Source organism: Echeneis naucrates, chromosome 9, assembly GCF_900963305.1.
Source record: "Echeneis naucrates chromosome 9, fEcheNa1.1, whole genome shotgun sequence".
Taxonomy (NCBI): domain Eukaryota; kingdom Metazoa; phylum Chordata; class Actinopteri; order Carangiformes; family Echeneidae; genus Echeneis; species Echeneis naucrates.
The window spans coordinates 21,858,061-21,880,759 of record NC_042519.1 but is presented as its reverse complement, the minus strand read 5'-3'; the positions used below and the strand labels follow the sequence as shown (position 1 = coordinate 21,880,759).

Below are 22,699 nucleotides of genomic sequence, written 5' to 3'. Positions count from 1 at the left end.
TTCCTTTTCTGTGAAGGGCACTATTGGTGCTTCTTTACTTTAAAAAAAGAATTGCCAGGTTTATTGCCATATGTTTCATGTCTTTGACTATAGGTGGCAGCAGCTCTTTGTCATCATTACAGTCCTGTAGCTTTATTTTACACACCCTGTAATCTGAAACGATGCACTTCGGTACTTATTACTGTTATTACCTATTACCTAATCTGTTAAGTGAATAACTTTCTAAAAAACCTACATTTCATCAACTGTTTCCACTCATGCTGGAATTTTGAGTTTGGCAGATGCAACGTTGTCCAGGCAGTTCACTGGGATTTATTAATCTCAAACACCAACTCAGAACTTCGTAGATTATTAATGCAAAACTGTTAAAATGGTCTCCTGAAACCTTTGTATACTAAAATCAAATAAAATTGTATTTATATAGCGCCAAATCATAAGAAACAAACTTCAAGGCACTTGAAGGCACTCAGTGTATCTACGAATGAATGGATTAGTTGTTAAAATAACCTGGAGTTACAACACATGCGTTATTTTTCATCTTAAAATGCCAAACGTGTAAGTCAGTTATGTGACTATAACGAGCAGCACCGCTAACAGTGACAGGCTGGAAGGTAATCACGCATGCGCAATCGCTGGCCTCACGCAGCCCTGGATGGTGACAATTAGATTTCCGGGCAGAGCCTGAACGCACCGCCCGATCCTGAAATAAATAAATAAATAAATAAATAAATAAATAAATTTGCGTTATTTCGTTTTTAACATGAGGCATCTAATCTAGAGATAGACGTTTTGAATTACACATAAAAATCAGCTGCGTTTGAAATCCTCCTCTTTACTCTTTTGTTTTTTTCGTCCCCCCCCCCCCCCCCCTTCTTCCTGGCGCGCGCTCACGTGTGTGTGCGTGTGCGTGTGCGGAGGTCTGGCCGGGGAGCGGTCGTCAGGCAGGCCGGGGATCGGCTCTTGTTGCTGGGAGGAGACCGCCCAGACTCCCTGCTAGCTTTGTTAGCTGGCTACGATGCGCCGCCGCTGCTGCTGCCGCCGCCGCCGGTGTATTCTCCACACAGCAGGCCACCGTGCAGCCGCCGGGCGGGTCCTCGGTTGATTACCCCCCCACACACACTCAGAGGGAAGTGAAGGGCGACGTGGACACACTCACCCCGACTTTCAAGGTAAACGTGTAGCCGACGAGCTAGCGTCGTTCCCGGGGCCGGCGGATGCGGCGCTGCCCGCGGGGCTAACGGTTAGCCGGCTAGTTAGCCGAGCCACATTCTTGCATTCATGGCCGCCGCCTCGCTGACCTCGCGTTAAGCAATTCAACAATTAACCACCCAAAGGTAGCATCTTTTTTTATTATTATTTCCTCTTGACTATATTATCACAACACTTCCTTCACCGCCGACACACTCTGGTTAAAAAAATAAAAAGGTAATCTGGGTGATTAGCAATCAGATAGCCTCTCTAAGAGACCAGCGTTGGGCCGTTATCGGCAACACAACGGTAAGGCAGCAGGTAAAAACAGGCAAAAACTCCACAGAGGTTCCGTTTTCAGAGAATATTAAAGCATTTCTCTGTTTTGTTTAAGTGGCAGTGTGTAGATATTTTCTGTTTTTCCATCATCTTCATCATTAATGAAATGATGGCAGTGATGCACAGGAGATGTGTGTTGCAGCTGTTCAGGTGACTTTAATCACATAAAATTATAAATATATTAAAAAAAATGAAATGTATAGATTAAGTATTAGTTCGGTGGGAGTAATGATCAGGTAAGATTTCAAGCTGAGAGGGGAAATAGAAGTGAAGATCCTGATTCAGGCACTTGTTATGGACATTAGTGTAGCTGTCTTTAATAATAAGCTTTCATTGTGCAGCACTTTCTCAATTTAAATGATGGTGTGCTTCAAATTAAAACACAATGGTGACCCTAATTTAAAAAGAGAGAGAGAGAGAGAGCGAGAGAGAGAGAGAGGCCACAGACAGATACAGATTTAAACACCTTCCCTGAAGTAACAATGAAGGGCTTTTCCAGAGTATGTGGGCTCTCCAACAGCAAATGCAATCATCTCTGATTATCCGGAGATGTCAACTGTTGTCAGTGTTGTGTTGCAAAAGCTCAGATTGTCAAGCAATGTGAAGATGTCGCTGCTTTTGTTTTATGACTGTTTTATCAGTAAGAGTCTTCAGGTTTTGTTTATGATCGAAATATTCTTTCTGGAAGCGATTTTTTTTTTTTTTTTGACACAGGGATCACAACTCGGTGTACTTGGTAGAGTACACAGTTTCATCTCTCTATTTCAGTCTGCTTTAGGTCGCCATGGCCTCACTGTTTGTTCATTTAAGTATCAGATAGTGCAAAGGCACCGTCTCAACTCTGTCATCAAGTATGTGACATAATGACTGTGATCATGACTGCAAGCTTGCTATTTCGGCACTTTGGTCTCTAACATTCAGTGCAAGTTCTAATTGAACGATATTAGGAGGACTAAGAGCAGCAGCCAAAACAACAATTTCCGTGATAATCAACAAACCCATGGCAAGATGGGAATTTATTAAATTCATTATTGAAAAATTACTCTAATGGAGCATCCAGTGATGCATGGGCTGTGCCAAGGGGCTCTGCATCGTAGCAGACTTTAGATGGCTAATGTGCTGTTATATGAATGTAACAACATGTGTATTTTTTTTCTTTAAAGATGGATGTCGATTTTTGTGCTGGCGGGGACAGTACCAGGAGAAAAGTGGATTTGGCTGGTGTAGCAGAAGGCACATTGGACGTTGTACCATTGGAGATGTATGACTCCGCAAGAGCAAAGATAGCTGCCAACCTTCGGTGGCTGTTTGCCAAAGCCTATGGCATTGGTAAGTAATGTAGATTTACGTCTAATCTGCACAAATGCTTTTGTCTTTTAACCTTGCAGTTGTCTATAGACTTAACTGTAAGACATCTAAACATCTGCAGTTACAGACCATACAGGGTTTGATGAATCCTAAGCAATTTGATGTAATTTTACTGCATGTTTTCCTCATCTTCTCCCAGTTAATTAGGAAAATCAGATGATGTTGGAACAGTGTGTTTACTCTTGTCGGCATATTGATGGTCAGCAGATTGTGTGGAGCATTGTGGGTGAAACATTGACAGTAAAAGCAAAATAGAAAGAAATATTTGTGCACGTCTGCACTCGGGCCAACACTAATTCCCAGTTGACACTTGGCAAGTGAAGCCTTTCTCACTGACTCACTAGATCTTTCCATTCTTCTTGGGTGGCCAGTGAGATTGAACCCAAATCAGGCTGAGTGACATGCACTGAGGATTAGGCTATATTTGTTAGACTGTAGTCAGAGCATCAAAAATACTGACCTGCATTGCCAGTAACTCACACTCTGTTAAGACTGAGTCAGCTTTTGCCCTTAGATCTTTGGGGCAGATTTGGTCTTGTCTGTAAAAGCAATAGCCAAGAATTACACAAGTTTCAGGAATGGGATGTGTGAAATTCAAGCAAGCCTTTTAAGGATTTGTTCTGTCAAAATTCCTAGCAGTGCTCATCATTTGTTATAGTGGAATTATTCACTGTATAGAGCTGGGGAAGTAAAGGCAGATATTCATGATTCACAGATTCTTTTTGAGCATTTGTATAATGTGTTTCCATTTTACTGTAGATGTAATGTTTGACAAATATACGAAGGCATGTCCAACCAGGTTCTAGTTCATTATTTTTATTTTGAAGTGAGCACATTTAGCTGTCAACTCTGTCTGCAAGAAGTGTCAGATGCCCATCTGGACATTGTTTGCACTGATCTTTCTTCTTGAGCATATTTAAAACATCTGTCTGTATTGTAGATGTATAAGCTTATTTGGTCTCTTCAAACTGACATTTTTGAGTTCATATATTGTAATCTTTTTGTGTTTTAGTGTAAAATGTCCTTTCTTAAAAAAAAAGTGAGCTTAATCTCTTAGTTTTGTGCCCTTGCAATTAACCTCACTATTGAATAGCTATATTAATTTTAGAGGCTGTAGTTTGTGGCACAAATGGAATTGGGCCAGGTTAGAATGCATCTTTGAGAATAAGGGACAGTTAAGTAGGTAAATAGAAGTGCAGTGAGTGCAGCTTGCTGTATCTTGTACGGGCACATTGTAGTTGGAACTGGTTGTGTTTGTCTGATGATCAAGCCTGAAAACCCTACACCCCTTATCAGCAACTCTAAGTTAACAGCAATTAACCAGCAGTCTGAGATGATGGAAGAATTTCTAGCTGATCCTAAATTATTACAGATCTGTAGACCAGAAGGGGGGGAAAAGAATGCATGTGTGAGCATGCTGGTTTTTTCTGTTATTCTGAGTCACATAAGAGTTTAACCTTTAAGTTGAGACATGGCAGCAGACAGGGAACGTCTTGACTTTTTGGCAAGCGTTTAATCATCAACACTCAAAATTGTTGCAGGACTACATATTGTCATTTGTTTAGTGCTAGTTAATCGTTTTGATGTGCTTCAGGGTGTCTCTTAGTCTTAGCAGTCAGGCTTAGTCAGTGTTAGCCTCAGCTATCTGATGTTCAGGTCCCATCATTCAATGCTTTGCATGTCTGTGACATCAGTATTGTCTCAGGTCAAATCAGCCATCATTATTTTAGAGTAACGTACAATCTTTCCTTTGTGTTCTCTGGTTGCTCCTTTATCTGTGATCATTACTCTGATTTCCTATTGCCACTGAAGCATTCATACTAAACCAATGGCACTGAGTTGGTCGTAATGGGAATACAGGTTATAGAAGGAAAGCTCTTGTTTCTTGTACGTTTTTCTTTTTTGTTCAGTGTGCTTTTTCATCCTAAGCCCTATTTGCTCTGATGTTTGTTTACCATATACCCTGGCTAATGATGCAGGCCCAAAGATGCAGAATAACAACATCCCTGTACAAACATCAAGGATGCACCACAGATGAACCTGGGTGGAGAATTTGTTCAGTCACAATAGAAATATTTAGTAGCCCCAAAGCTTTAGCAGCCCAGAGGGAGGAGACTCTCAGGTGCAGCCACAATTGTCTTTCTCCCGTGGGAACTGAATATATTCTGCTCATTTGAATTTCTCCCTATGGGTCACATGGAGTGTGTTATGTGACAAATGTGGCAATTTTTTTATTTATTTATTTTACTTCGCTTGTGCAACCACAGGCACACACGAACAGTATTGTGGTGATGTCGTTCCGTCACAAAGAGGTGCAGTTCAGGTGCATGTGCTGCGCCCTCACCAGCATGGCTTCCCTGTTAAGTCTGTGATCATGCATGTGTACGTTTGTGTACATGCTCTCCTGTCCCGCTGCCTTCTGCATGTGCCACAGCTGCTCCCAGCCTGAGCGATAGACAGCCAGACTCATCGCCAGCAAGATGGAGCACCTGTCATGATTGCAGGGACATTGCTGGTTGTTGCTCTGGACCGGCCCGCCTGTGCTAATTGTGGTATGATGATGATCCCGGCTGGCAGATCGTGCTGTAGGACACATCCTGGCTCTTGTTGACAGACCCTATCCTCACACTCCACCCCAACCCAGTTTGTAAAATTTTCAGGCTGGCTCTTGGTAGCAGAGGGGTGTTAGTGTGTGTGTGTGTATGGGGGGGCAGCTGCCAGACGACATCAGTGTCTATGGAATGAAGTCAAACGTGAAGACTCGCCCTTTGTTTTCATACACAATTACTCCCACTGTTCTAATTTGGTGATATACTCACACACATCTCTCCAGGAATGAGCCACAGTGCAGGGTGGTTTTTCACATATTGTGCAGTATATCTGCCAGGCCGGTGGTGTTATTGGTGCAGTCTACAGCACTCCTGGTCAGTGTGGTCTGGGCATTAGCAGCTGCTGAAATGAGGGCTGCATTGTTAATCATATTATTGCCATTTCAGTTCCTACTTTGTACAAGTCTTCATGTACAGTATGGACCAGTGGGGAGATGTGAAATTGCTAATTGCTTCCTAAGTCAGCAAATAACAAGACTGTAATAAGCTACGTGACCAGTGAGGAGGGAGGACAGCTGAGACAGAAAGAAATACAACACTCAGGCTGTGATTCAAGCACCTTCTTTACAGCTGATATTACAATTGATCCAGCTGAAACATCACAACAGGCCCAAAAAATTGGGAAAGCCCTTCCACCTCATTACAGCAGCAGCTACCATGTGAATGACAAATCTTGTTTAGTTTCATCAAAAACGTTTTCCCTGCAGAGTTGTGACAGAAAACCATTTCTCCACTACTCTCTCACGAGTGTGAGATTGTGATGTTGCCACTGTCAGGTCATGGCTTTATACTTTATTCTTCTGTTCCACCACTTTTGTCATTACATTTCAAAGCCTGGTTTGTTGCTTCCGTACTTGTGCAGTTCAACATTTTTCCTTGGTACACTGTCATTCACAAAGAAGCTGTTTTTGTGAACAGGAGGTTGCTGATGAGTGGCTCTTTATTTCGTCAGAGCTGACACTAAGAACGCATCACATACTCACACAGCTTACACTCTGTTACTGGAGCTCTGTGGTTTACCTTGCAGTATAAATTTGGGTTGTACATGCCTCGCACCAAGTGCTCCTTCGTTCCATGCCCCTATATGGCTTTGGTTTCTGAATCTAGGAATGACTTCATATCCAAAGCAACACACTCCTATAGCTCATAGTTTTCATTTAGTTTTTGTGGCTCCAGTATCATTAAACGAGCTCCACACGCGTCACTTTAGAGGCCCTCTCTCACTGCAGACTCGGCTTAGGAAGGATCTCTTACCCAGTGTAATCTTCAGGGCAGTAAGCTGTGACTTTCAATTACAGATGGCCATGTTTGCTTCAAGTAAACTGAAGCTGGAATAGAACAAATATTCCAAGGAATGCACTTAGCTTTGTTGCATTCCTGTAGCAGGTAGATATTGTTGAAGTTTGATAGCTGTAAGCTGAGGCAGATGGAGATGTCTGTGTTAAATGGTGCTTGCCATATATTATCTTTCTATATTGTCATCTCACCCGTTACTTCATATACATCTCTTCACTTCCGGTTGCGGTGCACATACCACGTCAGTGGCACACGCTTCACCTGCCTACTCTCTCCATTGCAGATCATATTCCTGAGGATTTACGGGACCCGTTCTACACAGACCAGTATGACCAGGAGCACATAAAGCCTCCTGTCATTCGCCTGCTTCTGTCCTGTGAGCTCTACTGCCGGGTCTGCACCCTCATCCTCAAGACGGAGCAGGCAGCTTCTCTTCAGTCCCACCTCTCCGTCATACAGGCGCTGTCCAGAAAGGGCATTTATGTGGTGGAGAGTGACGATACACCGGTCACAGACGGAGACCTGGCCTGCGTGCCCATTAAAATGGTGAGTGAATGCAGTAATAGTTGGTGTACATGATGCTAGATGCCTGGAAAAAAAAAATCATCATTGATGATTGATCCCTATTTGACAGTTTTCAATTAAAACTCAGCTCTGGCTGGATTTAAAGGCAGTCCCTGATTTCCGATGCCTGTCAGAGAAGAAGGAAATTAGGCCACTTGCCAAAACAACTTTGCACGTAACCTGTAACAACCTCGGCTCTTCCTGCTTCAGATTTTATCTTACCTCAGTGGAAGCAGCCAGTGTTTTTGTCCTCATCCAGCAGTGGAGTCAGTCTCAGCCACAGCTACTGTGAGGCTTCTGTTTATTGTGTGGAGAAACTTTACAGCCGGTGGTGATGGATAATAATACACTTTAATACTGAGTATCGGGATGTGGTTTTGCCGCTTAAAGCAGTTGAATGGTTTCAGGACGATTTGGGAGCACGCTTATCATTTTTATGCAAAGAGGTTGTGTCAGGAGTTTCATGCGAGATAAGGCTGAGGTTAGGATTTATGATGTGTGAGCTGTTGGGGCTATGGCAGAGTGGTGTGTGCTCTGTTCTGGGCGGCATTTAGTGACTTCTTGTCTTGTTTTGTTTCGTGTTTTTTTTTTTTGTTTTTTTTGTTTTTGTTTTTTTTTTTGGGTCTACATTTGTTAATTGGTATGTCCATAATCAAATAAATTTTTCACAATAAAACTGTCACTACTTAACAAATGGAGTTGAAACTCCCTTTTTTGTGAAACTGGCCGTTATATTGTCATTGCGGTTTATTATTAAAAGCTTGAATTAGTCACAATTTATATGACTTCATGTTAATTCAGTTATTTGAATAAACCTAAGTTTGACAGCTAACCGTCTTTGTATTAGCAGATGTCTAACATTTCTTGTCTTCATTTCTTTTGATTATTGTGGATACTGTGTTTTAATCTGAGGGCTTTGCTTTAATAAGCTTCCTCTCTCTAGCAGTTTTCACATGTGGACCTAACTCATACTTTAAGTTGTCAAAAATATCACTTTCTATCTAGTTCATGGAGAGAAAAAAATCTACAAATCCTCAGTAAATGAGTCGTTTGTGCTCTCAGAACAGGCAGTTTAATCAGGGGCATCAGTGTTAAGAGGGTTACTGTTGCGTTAATACTTTTAAGAATGGATTTTATTGTCTGTGATATTTTCTCACCTACATTTTTGTAAAGCCGTTAAGCGCATTTGCTAAATTTTGGCCCGAACTCTTTGCCCTACATCCTCCAGTGCTGAGTTGAAATACCTTCAACACAGCCATATGCTTTTTAATGTATTAGTTTGATTCTGGAAATCTGTTTGCAAAGGTCATATTTCCTTGCACAGGAAAGAGGTGGCTTGGCTCCAGTGACCCTTTGTGTCATCATATGAGTGTCACACTCTTTATATTTTCACAGCTCGGCTCTTAGACAGGTTTAATGTCCTTTGTCTGTATCCTACGTCCTCTGAGCCGTCACCTGTAACAACAGCATCACGTCACCGTGTAGTAAATGAAGAACAGAACCCCCCCCCCTCCCCGTCCCGTCTCGCAGTTTCACCAGGATAGCGTTAAAGCCAACCAGCTCGGCTGCTCCCAGCCATCTTCTGACCCTTTTTGTTACCATGGAAACCAGCGGCAGTGTTGAGCAGGCCTCCCCTCTGCAGGCTGACTTGTCTGGGATGTGCGTCTGCTTTTCCTGTTAGCGGCCATGACAAAATAATCCACGCAGGCCTGTGTGTAAGCAGCCAGACACAAAAGCCTGGTGAGGGGATGGAAAATTCTGAGCGGGACACCGCTTATCAGTGATAGGCTGCTGTAACCATCCTCCTTCCTCCCAGTTTGCTGACTTGACATGGCGTTTCCATAGCAACCTCCATTTTTTTGGGACTTTGTGCGTGTGAATGGAAGAGATCTCATACCTGCAGATGTTTCGACTGCACCTTGTCTGATTATCATTCTGCAGCATCCTGCAGAGGCTAGCTATACTCTGGAGTCCACTTAAACTTTTGTGTACATATACATTTGTGTGTGCGTGTCTGTCTGTCTGTCAGTCAGCATGTACACACACAGCTCAGGGCAACAGAAGCTTGTGCTCCCCACGGGACTTGACGCTGTGCTGCTGAAGGGCAGAGTGATTGTTGGAGAACAAAAGATTGAACAGAGCATCATTGTTTAAATTTGTCCTTTTTAGTATCTGTTGAGCAGCGCTTAGTGACGCTTCTGATATTTTCTACTTGTGTTGTGTTGTAGCTGAATCTTATACTTCACACATTAAATGAAAGCGGCAAAAGGAAAACACAATTTTGTCATTGTACATCTTGGACTTAATTTTTTCCGTAGCTTCTGATAATGTTGTACGTGCCAGTTGTTGTTGAGATCTGGGAATGTTGCACCATCACTGCAGTGATTTAAAACCATGGCCTAACCTTCGGTACCGTTATTCTTTAAATGAGGGCAGAGATGCAGCAGTTTAGAACAGAGGTCTGCTCAGATTAGATGCACAATACCTTCTGTATAAGTGAATTGATTGACCCGATGGATCTCAACCAGCCTTTGATTTCATTTCCTCAGCGCCTTCAATCGTCTCTTTATGTATAAACTTTGCCGTGCTTCAGTATCGCAGTCAAGGTTTGTCTGGAGTTGGCTCTTCACTGTTGTTTTCTTCCATGTAGGTTGTGCTGTGGAGAAAGCTCTGAATAGCTTTCATTTGTTATGTTAACCAGCCTAATTTCACCGCACGTCCATCACCAATCGGATTAGGATGCAAGCACATCACACAAAGCTGTAGTAGTGTGAACAAAACAGACTTTTGCAAAAATAAAATTAGAAATTAAGGTTTGCGTTTTGCCAGCTGGGGACAAGTTTGTTAGTATTTGTCTGGTGTTAATTCCCACCCTGCCTCTCAATGGATTGATATTTTGATCAGCAGGCACCAGGTGTTGGACCATTCGCACTAAAAATGCCCCTGCTGGGGCTTTTGATTGCATTAGGATGCAGAGAGGGGGTTTAAGGTTGGACACCCTTCTGCTGAATCACCTCTGATTAAGAATGGGTGGTTATTTAAAGCTGCACAATTGTTTTGGAAGAGGAAATCTGAATTAGATGGCTTCCTTATCCATTAATCTCATCCATTTGTCCACAACTTGTAGTGCACTAAGTACCACGATCCATTGGGGGGAAAAAAAGCCATCAAATGATGCAGGATTACCTGCCAAAGCAATAGTTAGAATATTCTTCAAACAAACCATTTTGAGCAGTATTATTGTGCTTGCAAAAGATGTGCCTTCACTATTAAAATATGTGAAATATGATAAATTGGGTCACTTGAGCCAGTTTCGGTTGAACACAGGGTGTGGACTTGGAGAGAAGTCAACGTTGCCAGATCTCTGCAGCCTTGCATGAGGTCATCAGCTACATTACATGAAACCAGATAATGCAGCTGAATCTCTAACTGAACAATCAGGTTCTAATTGCATTGTGGGTAAATTTGGAACAGGATTTTGAAAGGAAAAATAAGATGTCATAGGGAGAATGTTATGGGTGGTAAATTCTGGGCTATAGGGTGAACTGTTAAACTGTGACAGCAGCAGTGTTTTTGGTTGTTGAACGCATTTGTACTTACAGAAAGGGATGGAAGAAGTTTTTAGGAATGAAAAAGGAAATCCTCCTGAGTTCTAAGTCCTGCAGCCTCTGTTAGATTTGAGGAGGTTTTGAATCCTGTTATTTGCAATCCTGCAATATTTCAGTCGTAGAAGAAATGAGCAGGAGCATTGTCTAAATTTTTCAGTCTCACCATCTCATTTTGCCCTGTTTCTCTCGCTCTCCCTCCCAGAGTGCTCACATGCCGATGATTGATGCCCTGATGATGGCCTACACAGTGGAGATGATCAGCATCGAGAAAGTGGTAGCTTCTGTCAAGCGCTTCTCCACGTTCAGTGCCTCCAAGGAGCTGCCCTTTGACCTGGAGGACGCCATGGTCTTCTGGATCAACAAGGTTCAGACACACAACCCAGATATAAGAAGCATCACAGCACGCACACTAACACCAGGCTGGTTTTAATCTGCATTTCATTCACCACAGTGAATGAGAACAACAGTTGACCGCTTGTCTGCTTGAGTCCTGCTGCTCAGTCATGAGCTAAAGGAAAGCTGCACTCAGACCTGAGGCAGTAAAAGCCATGATGCAGTGAATCATCGTGATGTATCGCACCATCATTATCTGAGGATCTGTATACTGTTTTTTTTTTTTTTTTTTTTTAAATCATGTTGATTCACCAATAAATTATATGTTCCATATATTTTTCTAATAAGCTGAAGTTTCAAAAGAATTTTTTTGGAAGAAGAATACAAGGCCTACAAATAATCTTTAAAATGTCAAGCTGAGGAAAGAAGCAAATCCTCCCACTGAGAAGTTAAATTGGGGAAAAAAAATTTATTTGATAAATTGCTACGATTAAGCAGCTATTCAAAAAGCTATTCAAAATATTTTTTTCTATTATCCTTTTCCTACATTTTAAGGTAGATGCTCAGAGGGAAGTTAATTTCTCAAATATTCTGATGATTTAAAAAAAAAAAACCCTCAGGAAACTCGCGTCTCCTGTAAATCAGTGAGTTATTCACTGAGCCAGTTTTCATTGCACTTTGCATTGATATCCCAACTTTTCCACCTCAGACAACTACATCATTTGTCCTCGATTGAAACAACCCTCTGAAAACCAAACAAGTTGGCAGAAATCTTCGCTGACCTGCTGCGTGTGTGCTCAGATTTACAGTTAGCAGGTTAAATAACTTATCTGCATAACCTGGTTTCTCTGAGTGACCTCGTTTCTGGAGCACATGCAAACTTTACTGACTCTCTTGTTATTTATTTTGCAGCTGAACATGAAGATGAGGGAGATCACAGAGAGGGAGCATAAAGTCAAACACCACCCGCTGGAGTCCCCCAGCCACCAAAAGGTACAGCCATTCTCAGTGTCTTGCATTTGCTTCTTTGATACTTGACCCCACAACTTATTCCTGCTAGTATCTCCAATATGTCTGGCTTTTGGTCGACTTTTTGCTTTTATTTGAAACCTCATGAAGTTTTGGCTCAAGGCAAAAGGCAACAGGAATGTTTCTCCCTAATTGGAGCTGTTCTGATCCTGCTCTCCTTTTCTCTGTTTAAACCGGAAGCAGATCCGATCCTTTTGTCTGTGACCTCTGACCTGTTAATCTTTCTGCTCCTGTTCCTCATCTGTCCCTCCCTCCCCTCTCTTATCCCTGCAAACTGGATAGTCTCCCTCCAAATGGTATTGGAAACTAGTCCCTGTAAGTTGGATGCCAGCCCTGACCCCCACCTCCCCCCATAACCCCATTTTCTTCCTCCTTATTTCCTCCCCCTTGCACGCATAGTTCTGTGTTGATGTGTGCGCACACTCCACCGTGGCTCATTCAAGCTCATTCTGTGCTGCTTGTAGCCCGTGTGTCAGCAAGGGGGAGAAGCTGACAATTATTATTTACCTTTTTCTTTCTTTCTTTTTTTTAAATCCTTGTGGCAAATATGTCTATATGCTGGTCTAAGGTGAATATAACCTTTGTCAGGTGCTGTTTTAGCTGCTCTTTGTTTGCTACCTCATTTCAAGCTTAAGTAGGCCATGTAGATTTGCCCTGTGTGAGTGAGTGAGTGTGTGTGAGAGTGTGTGTGTCTGTCTGGTATTTGCTTGCCAAGGGAGAATAAAAGCAAAACCATGCGTACACCCCTCCTTTGCTTCGCAGTCCCATCCCAGGCCAACCTCCCCTCACTGATCTGCTATGTCATTCACCCTTCAGTTTCTCTCTTCTGCTCTCACACACTGTTTCCTCTGTGTGCGTGTGTACGTGCGTGCCTTAGCCTGATGTCGTGCACGAGCTGGCCCGCAGCATGCTGAAGTGAGAGGAGCTCTCTGAAGCGGTACAGACTCACTTCTGTCGAGCTCGTTTGGTTCAGTTTCACCTGTGAACTGTGTCAGTACCTGCCTGACTACACCTGCTATAGTTTTATGGAATATCCCCAAATAGATAAAAAATGTCCTACCTCACCTCGTTTTACAACAGTACAACAGCTCTGCCACACATTAAGGATCGGGTGATTACTGGGCCTGAAATTTAAGCAGTTTATTTTGGACTTCTCCCATCCTACTTCAGGGTTTAACTCTCCTGCATTTGTAAACAGCTTAATTGCCCCCATGCCTCTTTTCATTAGAACCACAGTAGGTGTCAGATTCATTAGTCATCATGTAGGGAGCGGTGTTTCCAGTGTAGGCTGAATATTTGAATGCCGTGCAGAGGGATTTTGTGATACAACCAGCAGTACCAGTCAGTGCAGACTGCTTCGGCATCTCTATTTCTGTTGTTCCAAATCATATTTCATCTCCTGTGTAGGAATGCTCAGCCTACATCATTCAGGTCTCTTGTATCAAGCTTGTTTGTGTGTCAGAGTAATTTGGAAGCTGAAATAAGTAGTGGAAATGGCCATTCTCTCAGCTGTAGAGAGCATGTGTCCTAAACTAATGCTTTTGGGGTGAGTGAGTTTCTGTGGCAGCCATAAGTGGGCCAGTGATTACCCCAGTTTCTGTCCGAGTCAGCTGCTTCATGTCGCCTGAGTTGACTGGGCTTCACCGATGGCTGCTTTCCCTCATTAAAGCCTGGAGGAAAGGCTGACCATCTACTGTGTGTGTCATATCACTGCTCTAACACCTTCACCTCCATCTCTTCGCAGTTAAACTGCTCTTCAGGGTTCTCCCTAAAATGGGTTATTATATGAAACCTGCTCTTGGATTATGTGTATAAAACCAAAAAACAAAACAGCTTCCTTTGAAACTCCTGGGGAGAACCTTGACCTGATGCTTAAATGAGTTGGCCAGAGCATTAACTGTCATTCTTTGGTGGTATCATGGTGGAGTGTGTAGCTGCTGCGGCTTTTCTTTTCATTAAACTGTCGTCCTCCTCTCCTGTCCCGGGGGTTAGGTGCGGTATCGTCGGGAGCACGCTTCAGGCCGGCAGCTGCCGTTCTTCCCGCTGCTTGAAGACTTGATGAGGGATGTTTGTGACGGAGCTGCACTGCTCACCGTGGTCCATTACTACTGCCCAGACCTCATGAAACTGGAGGGTATGCTGTACACACTCTCACAAACACGCCCTCGTTCAATAGCTACATTAAACCACCAGGCTTTTTCTTGCTAACGTTGAATTTAATATCTATGCGTGAGACTATTTCTGACTCTTGCACGCTACTTTCCGGTCCAGTCAAGTCAGCGTGACATTTAAAGGCATCAGGTCATTGAGTTACGTCCTGATCTGACTTGCTGTCTGCCCGCCCGAACAGATATTTGCCTGAAGGAAGTGCCCTCCATTGCTGACAGCCTGTACAACATCCAGCTACTCAGAGAGTTTGCCAACGAGTATCTGAACAAAAGTTTCTATCTGACAACGGAAGACCTGCTCTACTCGCCACTCGTGCTCAAGGTGCACAAGCGCACACGTAAATGATTACAGTAAAGTTAAAATTTGACCTGGTGGGTCATGATTTATTTTTTTCTGTCCATGTAGCACAACGTGATGGTGTTCATTGCTGAACTCTTCTGGTGGTTCGAGACTGTCAAGCCAGAGTTTGTCCAGCCCAGAGACCTGCAGGAGTTTAAAGATGGTAAGTATGACACGATGAAGATATGACAGATTGTTGTTGTGTGACAAAAGCCTCCTCAGGTAAAACCGTTTCCTCAATGAACTTCACTTCCAGCTGATGTTTTACTGATCAACTTCTCCTCTCCAGCTCGAGCCATAGCTCAGCCCAAGAGTGCCCGTCCATCCGTGCCCATCTCCAACGCCACCAAGCGCAGCTTCCTGGCCAGCCCTGGTGTGGCTGACCAAAGCAGCCCTGAAGTCTGTAACAGGTACTTCCTGCACCCTGAAGACTCTGACCCCCTGTAAGTCATCTCTCACTTTCCTTCTCATTCCACCTCATCATGATCCTGTCTGCTAACCAGTTTCAGTAACCCTACAACGATGGGTAGATATGCAGCCGTGTCTGACTTTCATTTCACGTGCTCTTCACCTCTAATCCTTCCTCTCCTGCACCAAAGTGAATAATAATGTGCTTGAAGTCAAACTGGTTTGTAGTATTATCATGATGTTAGTTGTTAGCTGTGTGAGTTAAGGTTAGTTGCCTGAAAAGATTCCATCAAATTGTCATGTTGTTTTTGTGTTTGGTGTTAAATTGAATTTCTTGGCTCTCACTGTGTGTGCAGATGGTATTTGGTTGGCAGAACATGTGTCTTTTTGTCTTGGGCGTGACCTCTGTACTGGGATGATCCACTGAGACGTAAATGGTGCGTTCTGATTTCTGTTGTTTTTTGGATTTCAGTAAAGGAGGCCCAACCTTCAGTCCTTCCCACCCTCTTCTGCCCCTGCGACAGAGGCAGCAGAAGCAACAAGGAGAGGATGGTGCAGGTGAGAAAACATGCACACCTTTAGATCCTACGTGTTTCCCAGCATTAGATTCATCAACAACTCATATTATATTGTGGTTAATGAGCCGTTTGAGTCACCTCATGTGTTTCTGGTCAGGTCTGAGAAACCGTTCAAACTCTCTGACTCAGATGGACGGACAGCCCCGAGGCTCTGTTGTCGCGTGGCCTGACAAGAGGCAGAGGTATCTGAAAATAGCATGAAAGCAAAACTTTTCTCATTCAATATATTTCAAAAACTCTTTTTTTTATTTTACTGGAAATAATCGATGGAAAGTGGCGGTTTAAATAAAGCAAGTGGCTTTTTAAAATGAGGGTTTCCCATGCTCTGTGTCTGCAGGCCGCTGTCCACGCTGAGCCCTTTTATGTTGCATTCAACCACAGACAGCGATGCAGACATGGCCTCTGGTGACAGCGTGAGTCTGGCTCGCTCCATAAGTAAGGACAGCCTGGCCTCCAACGCCATCAACGTCACGCCTAAACACCAGACTGCAATTCACCAGCCATCACAGCCTGCGATGCGCCGAGTCAACGGCCACGGCCTGCTCGGCAACGTCAGCACCGAAGGGGAGGAAGAGCCTCTGGCGGCGGTCTCAAGGACTGATGCTTCCGCCACGCCAAAATGGGTGGACGGGGCACAAGCAGCTGCCACTGTTGGATCCAAACCTTCCACTGAGTCCAAACCTGCAACAGATAGCTTTTACCTTGAACCACTGATGCCTGCCGTGATCAAAACGGCTAAAGAGAAGTCTATATGCCTAAACAAGGAGGAGGAGTGTGGTGAGGGGCCCCGCTCCTCAGGAAGGGGCTCTTTACGCCGAGGAGATGGATCTACATCAGCTGTTCGAAGGAAAGCGCCCTGCAGTCTAAACCAAACCTTCACCCCTCCGGGCCAGGAGGCAGATTTGTCCGAGGAGCCTCCTCAGGGTCAGGTGGGATTCAGTCCCACCGTCACTAGCAGCGTGGACCCCTCGTCCAGAGAGACAGCCGGGGGTTTCTACCTGCATTCAGATTCTGAGGAACCAAAGTCTGGCCAGAGCTTGGACGCCGAGCTGGAGGACCTCGATGAGGAGGAAGAGGATTTGGACGAAGCAGTCACCACTAAAGACCCCAACTGGCCCAGAAAAGCCTTCAACGAGGAAGATGATGAGGAAGAAGAAGAATCAGCCAAACTCCAAGAGGATATGAATGTGAAAGAGCACGAGGACAAAGATTTGAATGGGGGCAGTGGCCGTTCCAGCCCCTGTCTCAGCGCCCACTCCCAGGCCAGCAGCATGGCCAGCGGCAGCGTGCGCATGACCTCCTTCGCCGAGCGTAAAGCCCAACAGCAGCGCTTCGGCAGCAACCACGACCTACGCTCCAGTGCCTCCAGCTCCCAAAGGACCACTCCTGATGGATCAGAGAGCAGCGGGCCCCTGCCCTCGTCCTGGAGGCTGAAAAGAGACCAGAGCCCCTCCTCACCCATGGGGGGGTGCAATCGTACAGGGGACGGCAGCGGTGGTGCTAATGTGCTGGCTTCTGAAATCGTCCAGCTGCACATGCAGCTGGAGGAGAAGCGACGTGCCATTGAGCACCAGAAGAAGAAGATGGAGGTGCTGTCGGCGAGACAGAGGCAGAAGCTGGGAAAGGCGGCTTTCCTGCACATCGTAAAGAAAGGTGGAGGCAAGAGCGACACTTTACCCAACCCGGTCAAAGCCGACATCTCTAAAGACGAGCTCAACGGGGAAAAAGGACGGTCGAGTAAAGATGACATGTGTGTTGATGCCCTGAGGGGGGACAAAGAGTTGGAGGGAACCACCCCGCCCGGTGCCTTAGACGCAGACAAGAAGGGAAACGGCGGCAGCTTCTATCAAGATGAAGAGTTGGACCTGAATGAGTGCAGCCGCTCCATCGAGCTGCTGAACGAAGCCATCGGCAGCATCCAGCAGCAGATGATGCAGCTGTCGCTGCAGCAGGAGATGCTGATGAAACAGAATGTACAGTCCTCCCCAGGTGCCGCTCCACCTCCTCCTCCCACCGGAGACAAAAACAGTGATTCTAAGGTGGGGGCGGGCTTTCATTACATGGAGCACGTCCCGAGCGCTGGCACCGCCCCCACCAGGAAACCCCCCAAGCTGAGCTCAGGCCGGAGCTCCAGGTCCAAACCATCAGAACTGAAAATATCCAAGGAGCAGAGCCGGCAGGCCTCCAGGACCCTCACCCCCACACAGAGCGGGTCGGAGACACTGCCACATCCGAGGCATTTATCTGGGGGCAGGTCCCCCAGAGTGGAGCAGCCCGACAGCCCCAAAAACCCCACAGCAGCGGAGACAATCGACAGGCCGGGCTCCGGCCACATTCGGAGCGCCACCTTCCGGCTTCGCGACGAGGCCAACGTGCGCCTGCCGACCCGAGTGGACCTGACGGCGGTGGCTGCCGCAGAAATGTCCTCGGACGAGTCCAGCGCCGCCAAAGAGTCCGACCTCAACTCCTCAGACGGTTCAGGGAAAGAGAATATACCAACAGAAGAGGCGCAGCGCAGCAAAGCCCACCTGATCGAGGTCGATCTGTCGGACCTGAAAGCTCCGGAGGAAGAGGAGGCTCCTGAAGAAAGAACGGCAGAAGGAGCTGACGCAGAGCAGAAGTCAGTCTTGGGCTTCTTCTTCAAGGTAATTTACCCATTTTGTTCTGATTCCAGTCATGATGATTTCACAACTTCAGGTCTGTGTCATTAAATGTTTGGTGCATCCAACACTAAATGAAATATTTAAGCCACCTTTGGACTATGAATTGATCTTTACCTTGTCATCAGTACCCAAATGTTTAAATATTAAAACGATTATGATGCGTTCCCGTCAACCAGGACGAGCAGAAGGCCGAGGATGAACTTGCTAAGAAACGAGCAGCGTTCTTGCTGAAGCAGCAGAAGAAAGCTGAAGAGGCTCGACTCCGAAAACAACAACTAGAAGCAGAATCTGAGCTGAAACGAGACGAAGCGAGGTAACTTTTTTTTTTTTTTTAAACCAACGTTAATATCAGCATTCGTACATTACTCCACAAAAAAAAAAAAATCTGCTGACAACCAGGCGTTTGTTTCCGATTGCAGACGGAAGGCTGAGGAGGACCGGCAGCGTAAAGAGGAGGAGAAGACGCGGCGGGAGCTCATTAAGCAGGAGTATCTGCGGAGGAAGCAGCAGGAGATGTTTGAGGAACAAGGCCTCGTCAAACCCAAGAACCCCAAACCCAAACAGAAACACAGACCCAAGTCCGTCTTCAGGGAGGAATCCTCCAGCGAAAGTTTCTCCAAGTGCTCTTCCACACGTAAGATCCTCACATCGATACCCTCGATGACGATTACTTTTATCTTTTTATTGACGATTTTATTCTTGTTTCCTGTACAGCGTCTTTGAGTTTTAGTCTAAAGTGTGATTATTTTATTTTATTAGAATCTCACAGGTTGCACATAAATCAGAAGACTCAAACCTCAGGGACAGAAGCATAGAAACATTAAAACTGTCTCCTCTCCTCCTCTCAGCTGACAACCTGAGTAACGCCCAGTCAGGGTCCAGTCTGTCTTTGGCCTCGGCTGCGACCAACGAGGCCGACAGCGTGAACTCCGGAGGAGCCGGTTCCCAGCGGTACAAACCTCAGAATAACATTCTGTGCTTCGTTTACTTTCACGATTTGAAGTGTTTTCTGTAAACAGAAAAGCGTATAATTATTCAGCCTGTGTCTTCCTTTGTGTCCTCCAGCTGTGACTCAGTGGAGTCGTTTCCAGGCAGCCGAAACAACAGCCGAGCTGCAGAGAGAGACTGGGACAACGGCTCCACCGCGTCCTCCATCACCTCCATGGCTGAATATACCGGTTAGTACGCAGGAATGATTACAGTGCTTTGTTTTTTCTTCTCAGCTGCGATCAGGTTGAATTTAATGACAGGACCCCTGGTTGGGTTTTAAATGTTACTTATACGATCGTTGATTTAGAGAAAAGAAAAAAAAAAGAAAGAAAAAGATCCTTTCACGTTTGGAGTCGATAAATTAAACAGCAGCTACCTCACAGAGACACAAAGTGTAATTAATTTCTGCTCCTCTGATTCATTATGTTCTCTCTTGTTCTGAGTTCTCATGTTGTTCAACCGGCTTTCCTCCTTTTCAGGTCCCAAACTATTCAAGGAGCCCAGCGCCAAGTCAAACAAGCCAATCATCCACAACGCCATCTCCCACTGCTGCCTGGCGGGCAAAGTCAACGAGCCCCAGAAGAACCAGATCCTCGAGGTACCAACTGTTTTTTTCGTCGCACGTGAGGCGTCACCGAGGCCAAAAAGTCTCTGAAATCATTGATCAATCATTTGATATAGGTTTTGTTGAGATTGGAAATAATGCAATCACATTTGCTTTTGTGTTTTTCCATTTTGAGCCAAAAGAGAGAAATGAGAAAACTTAAACTCAACTCAAATAGCCATGAACAGATAAATCGATTGGAGTTTGTGCGGCCTCTTGAGGCCAAACTCGGTATTACAAAAACAAAACTTGACTTTTCGTTTCCCTTATTATGATTATTTATTATTATCCACTGCTGGAACTGATCCTGATCTAAATATCTCGTCTCAAGATAGAAAATCTCAGCCAGTTTTTCTGATGTAAAGGTCTAACTGTTCTTATTGCTAACTGTTGTTGATCAGGAGTTGGAGAAATGTGAGTCCAACCACCTGATGATCCTGTTTCGTGACGGCGGCTGTCAGTTCAGGGCGCTGTATTCGTACTTCCCCGACACGGAGGAGATCCATAAGCTGACGGGCACCGGACCCAAGAGCATCAGCAAGAAGATGATCGACAAGCTGTACAAGTACAGCTCGGACCGGAAGCAGTTCACCGTCATTCCCGCCAAGACTGTGTCGGTCAGCGTGGACGCCCTGACAATCCACAACCACCTGTGGCAGGCCAAGAGGAGCGCTGTGCCAAAGAAAAGTGTAAAATAGCAGCCTGGATTTTTAACCCTCTCATCATCCAAACCATCTTCTCTCCATCCTGCTTGTGTCCTGAATAGACTGCATCGACGCTCTCAGCCAGGCTCGCCACCGCCATGCTTGGTCCGGAAACCTAATCAGGAGAGGCCACGCCCACGAGCATGTGGTCACGTGTAGGTGGACCAAGACAGAAACAAGGGAAACGGTGTGTGTGTGTGTATGTGTGTGTCTGAGTGTGTGTCAGAGTTGGTCTGAGGAACTGGTGCTTGCAACAAAAAGAGGAATGCCGGCTGAATCCGCTTCGTCATCCGTTCGGGTTTCTCTGTTTCGTTTAGTTGTTTTTTTTTTTTAATACGGCAGCGGCGACTCAAGCATGCAGCGTTTTTCTTTTTCTGTCTCTAGAATGTGGTGGATGTTGATTTTTACATGAAATATTTATTAGTTCAGCACTGTCCTGGCCAGGAGCTCAGCCGCAGCACTAAAATCCTTCCTCCCCTCCGGGAAGAGTCTCTCCTTTGGACATCATTGGGAAAAAAAAAACAAAAACAAGGTGGGGGAGGAGGGGGAGGTCCCAAAAAGGGACCTTTTTTGTTCGACCCTTTAGAAAACAAGAATCTCTTCCAGCGTGGAATCTGTCGAATCAGGCTGGCATTACCGATATTTGCCTCACCGGGGATCTCCGAAAACCTGCTGCTCTGAACTGTCTTCTTCTCTTCATCATGGCGGGTGGTGGTGGTGGTGGTGGTGGTGGTGGTGGTGGTGGGGGGGGCTCCTCACGTCTCCCTCAGACATCTGTTGGCCTTTCATCGTGGTACTGTCGTCTCTTTATTCAACCGCTTTTTAACCTGAGCGCCGATCGTGTAGCACTGGATTTGTGTTTTTAAAACAGCCCTTTTACAAACTGACGTCAGAGCATCCTTTTTCTGGAGGGTGTCTAAAGAGGGAGAATGACGGACTTTGGTACAGAAATGATGCTTTTCTTTCCTTTTTCTTTGTTTTATTTGAGCTTTTTTTTATATAATTATTATTATTAAAGCAATGTGGTATAGAGTTTGAGCTGATGTTATGTGTTTTCATCATAACGGGAATTCTCTGATGTTTAGAGCTTAGTTGTGTTTTCTCTCCACTGGACGCTCGAACTGTCCTGTATAAAGGTGCACTCATCATCACTTGTAATGTAAACCCCCCCCCCCCCTGCTTGAGTGTTTTTGTTGGCCTGTCCCATCGTTACCACCACCAGCGGCGCTCACACACACACACACACACACACACACACACACTCTTGTTGTGAAGAGTGGTTTCATGTTACTCTGTAATCGGTTCCAATGACAGTATTTGATATTTCCACAAAGGGGGTTTCTGTGTGTTGGTGGTGGTGGGGGGGTCCTGGGTGGGGGGGGTCGGGGGGCTGACTGTGGTTCAGTTATGTACCAACATTAAAGAACATTCCTCCAAGGTGTTGACAAACACACTGCCACGTCGTCTCTCTCTCTTCTCTCTGTCTTTTAAGAAAAATCAAAGTGCTTTTCCTTTTTCCTTTTTTAACAGAAACCGATTGTTGGCCTCGAGAACAACCACAAGTGTTGCACAAGCACTTTACTTCTTGTCTGTTTGGGAGTTTTGTTTTTTTAAACTTGAATGGGCATAAAAACGAAGAACCAATTAGTAACACTGATGTTGTGCGCTTCGGAAAGTGTGGGAACTAAACCAAACGCTAAGATTTGATAGTGACACTAAACCTGACGGGCTGATACGAAACTACTGCTGTCTCCAAAACACAAACCACACAATACTTGATTCTTATTTGCTGCATTCTGGATGTTTTTTTTTTTGGGCGGGGTAGATCTTTAACTGTACGAGTGTATTTTTATGTTAACTAAAAGATTGTATCGGCATTTGGTCACCATTTTTTGTTACACTAGTGTACT

At 45.0% G+C, this 22,699-nt stretch overlaps 1 protein-coding gene across 3 annotated transcripts; it reads left to right on the top strand.

Moving 5' to 3' along the window:
* Window positions 1-961: 961 nt before the first annotated feature.
* On the top strand, window positions 962-21,492 carry camsap1b (calmodulin regulated spectrin-associated protein 1b). 3 transcript variants are annotated; one of them, XM_029511164.1, is made up of 19 exons: window positions 962-1,169; window positions 2,691-2,856; window positions 7,084-7,346; window positions 11,175-11,336; window positions 12,218-12,298; window positions 12,617-12,649; window positions 14,327-14,468; window positions 14,685-14,824; window positions 14,909-15,005; window positions 15,132-15,252; window positions 15,723-15,808; window positions 15,926-16,010; window positions 16,166-18,473; window positions 18,668-18,804; window positions 18,911-19,125; window positions 19,340-19,442; window positions 19,557-19,669; window positions 19,961-20,079; window positions 20,487-21,492. In XM_029511164.1, exons 2-19 carry the CDS (start codon window positions 2,691-2,693, stop codon window positions 20,781-20,783), a joined length of 4,668 nt encoding a protein of 1,555 aa, XP_029367024.1. In that variant the 5' UTR covers window positions 962-1,169; the 3' UTR covers window positions 20,784-21,492. The 3 variants fall into 3 exon arrangements, with proteins under 3 accessions (XP_029367024.1, XP_029367023.1, XP_029367022.1); XM_029511163.1 differs by lacking the exon at window positions 12,617-12,649; XM_029511162.1 differs by lacking the exon at window positions 12,617-12,649 and having other exon boundaries at window positions 15,132-15,285.
* The last annotated feature ends 1,207 nt before the right edge of the window (window positions 21,493-22,699 follow it).

Bases quoted from the DNA above. Each gene is read 5' to 3' on its own strand.
- camsap1b (XM_029511162.1), top strand. From the start codon at position 2,691: ATGGATGTCGATTTTTGTGCTGGCGGGGACAGTACCAGGAGAAAAGTG. The intron at 18,474-18,667 runs GTAATTTACCCA...CCCGTCAACCAG, and splicing joins TCTTGGGCTTCTTCTTCAAG to GACGAGCAGAAGGCCGAGGA. The intron at 19,670-19,960 runs GTTAGTACGCAG...CCTCCTTTTCAG, and splicing joins CTCCATGGCTGAATATACCG to GTCCCAAACTATTCAAGGAG.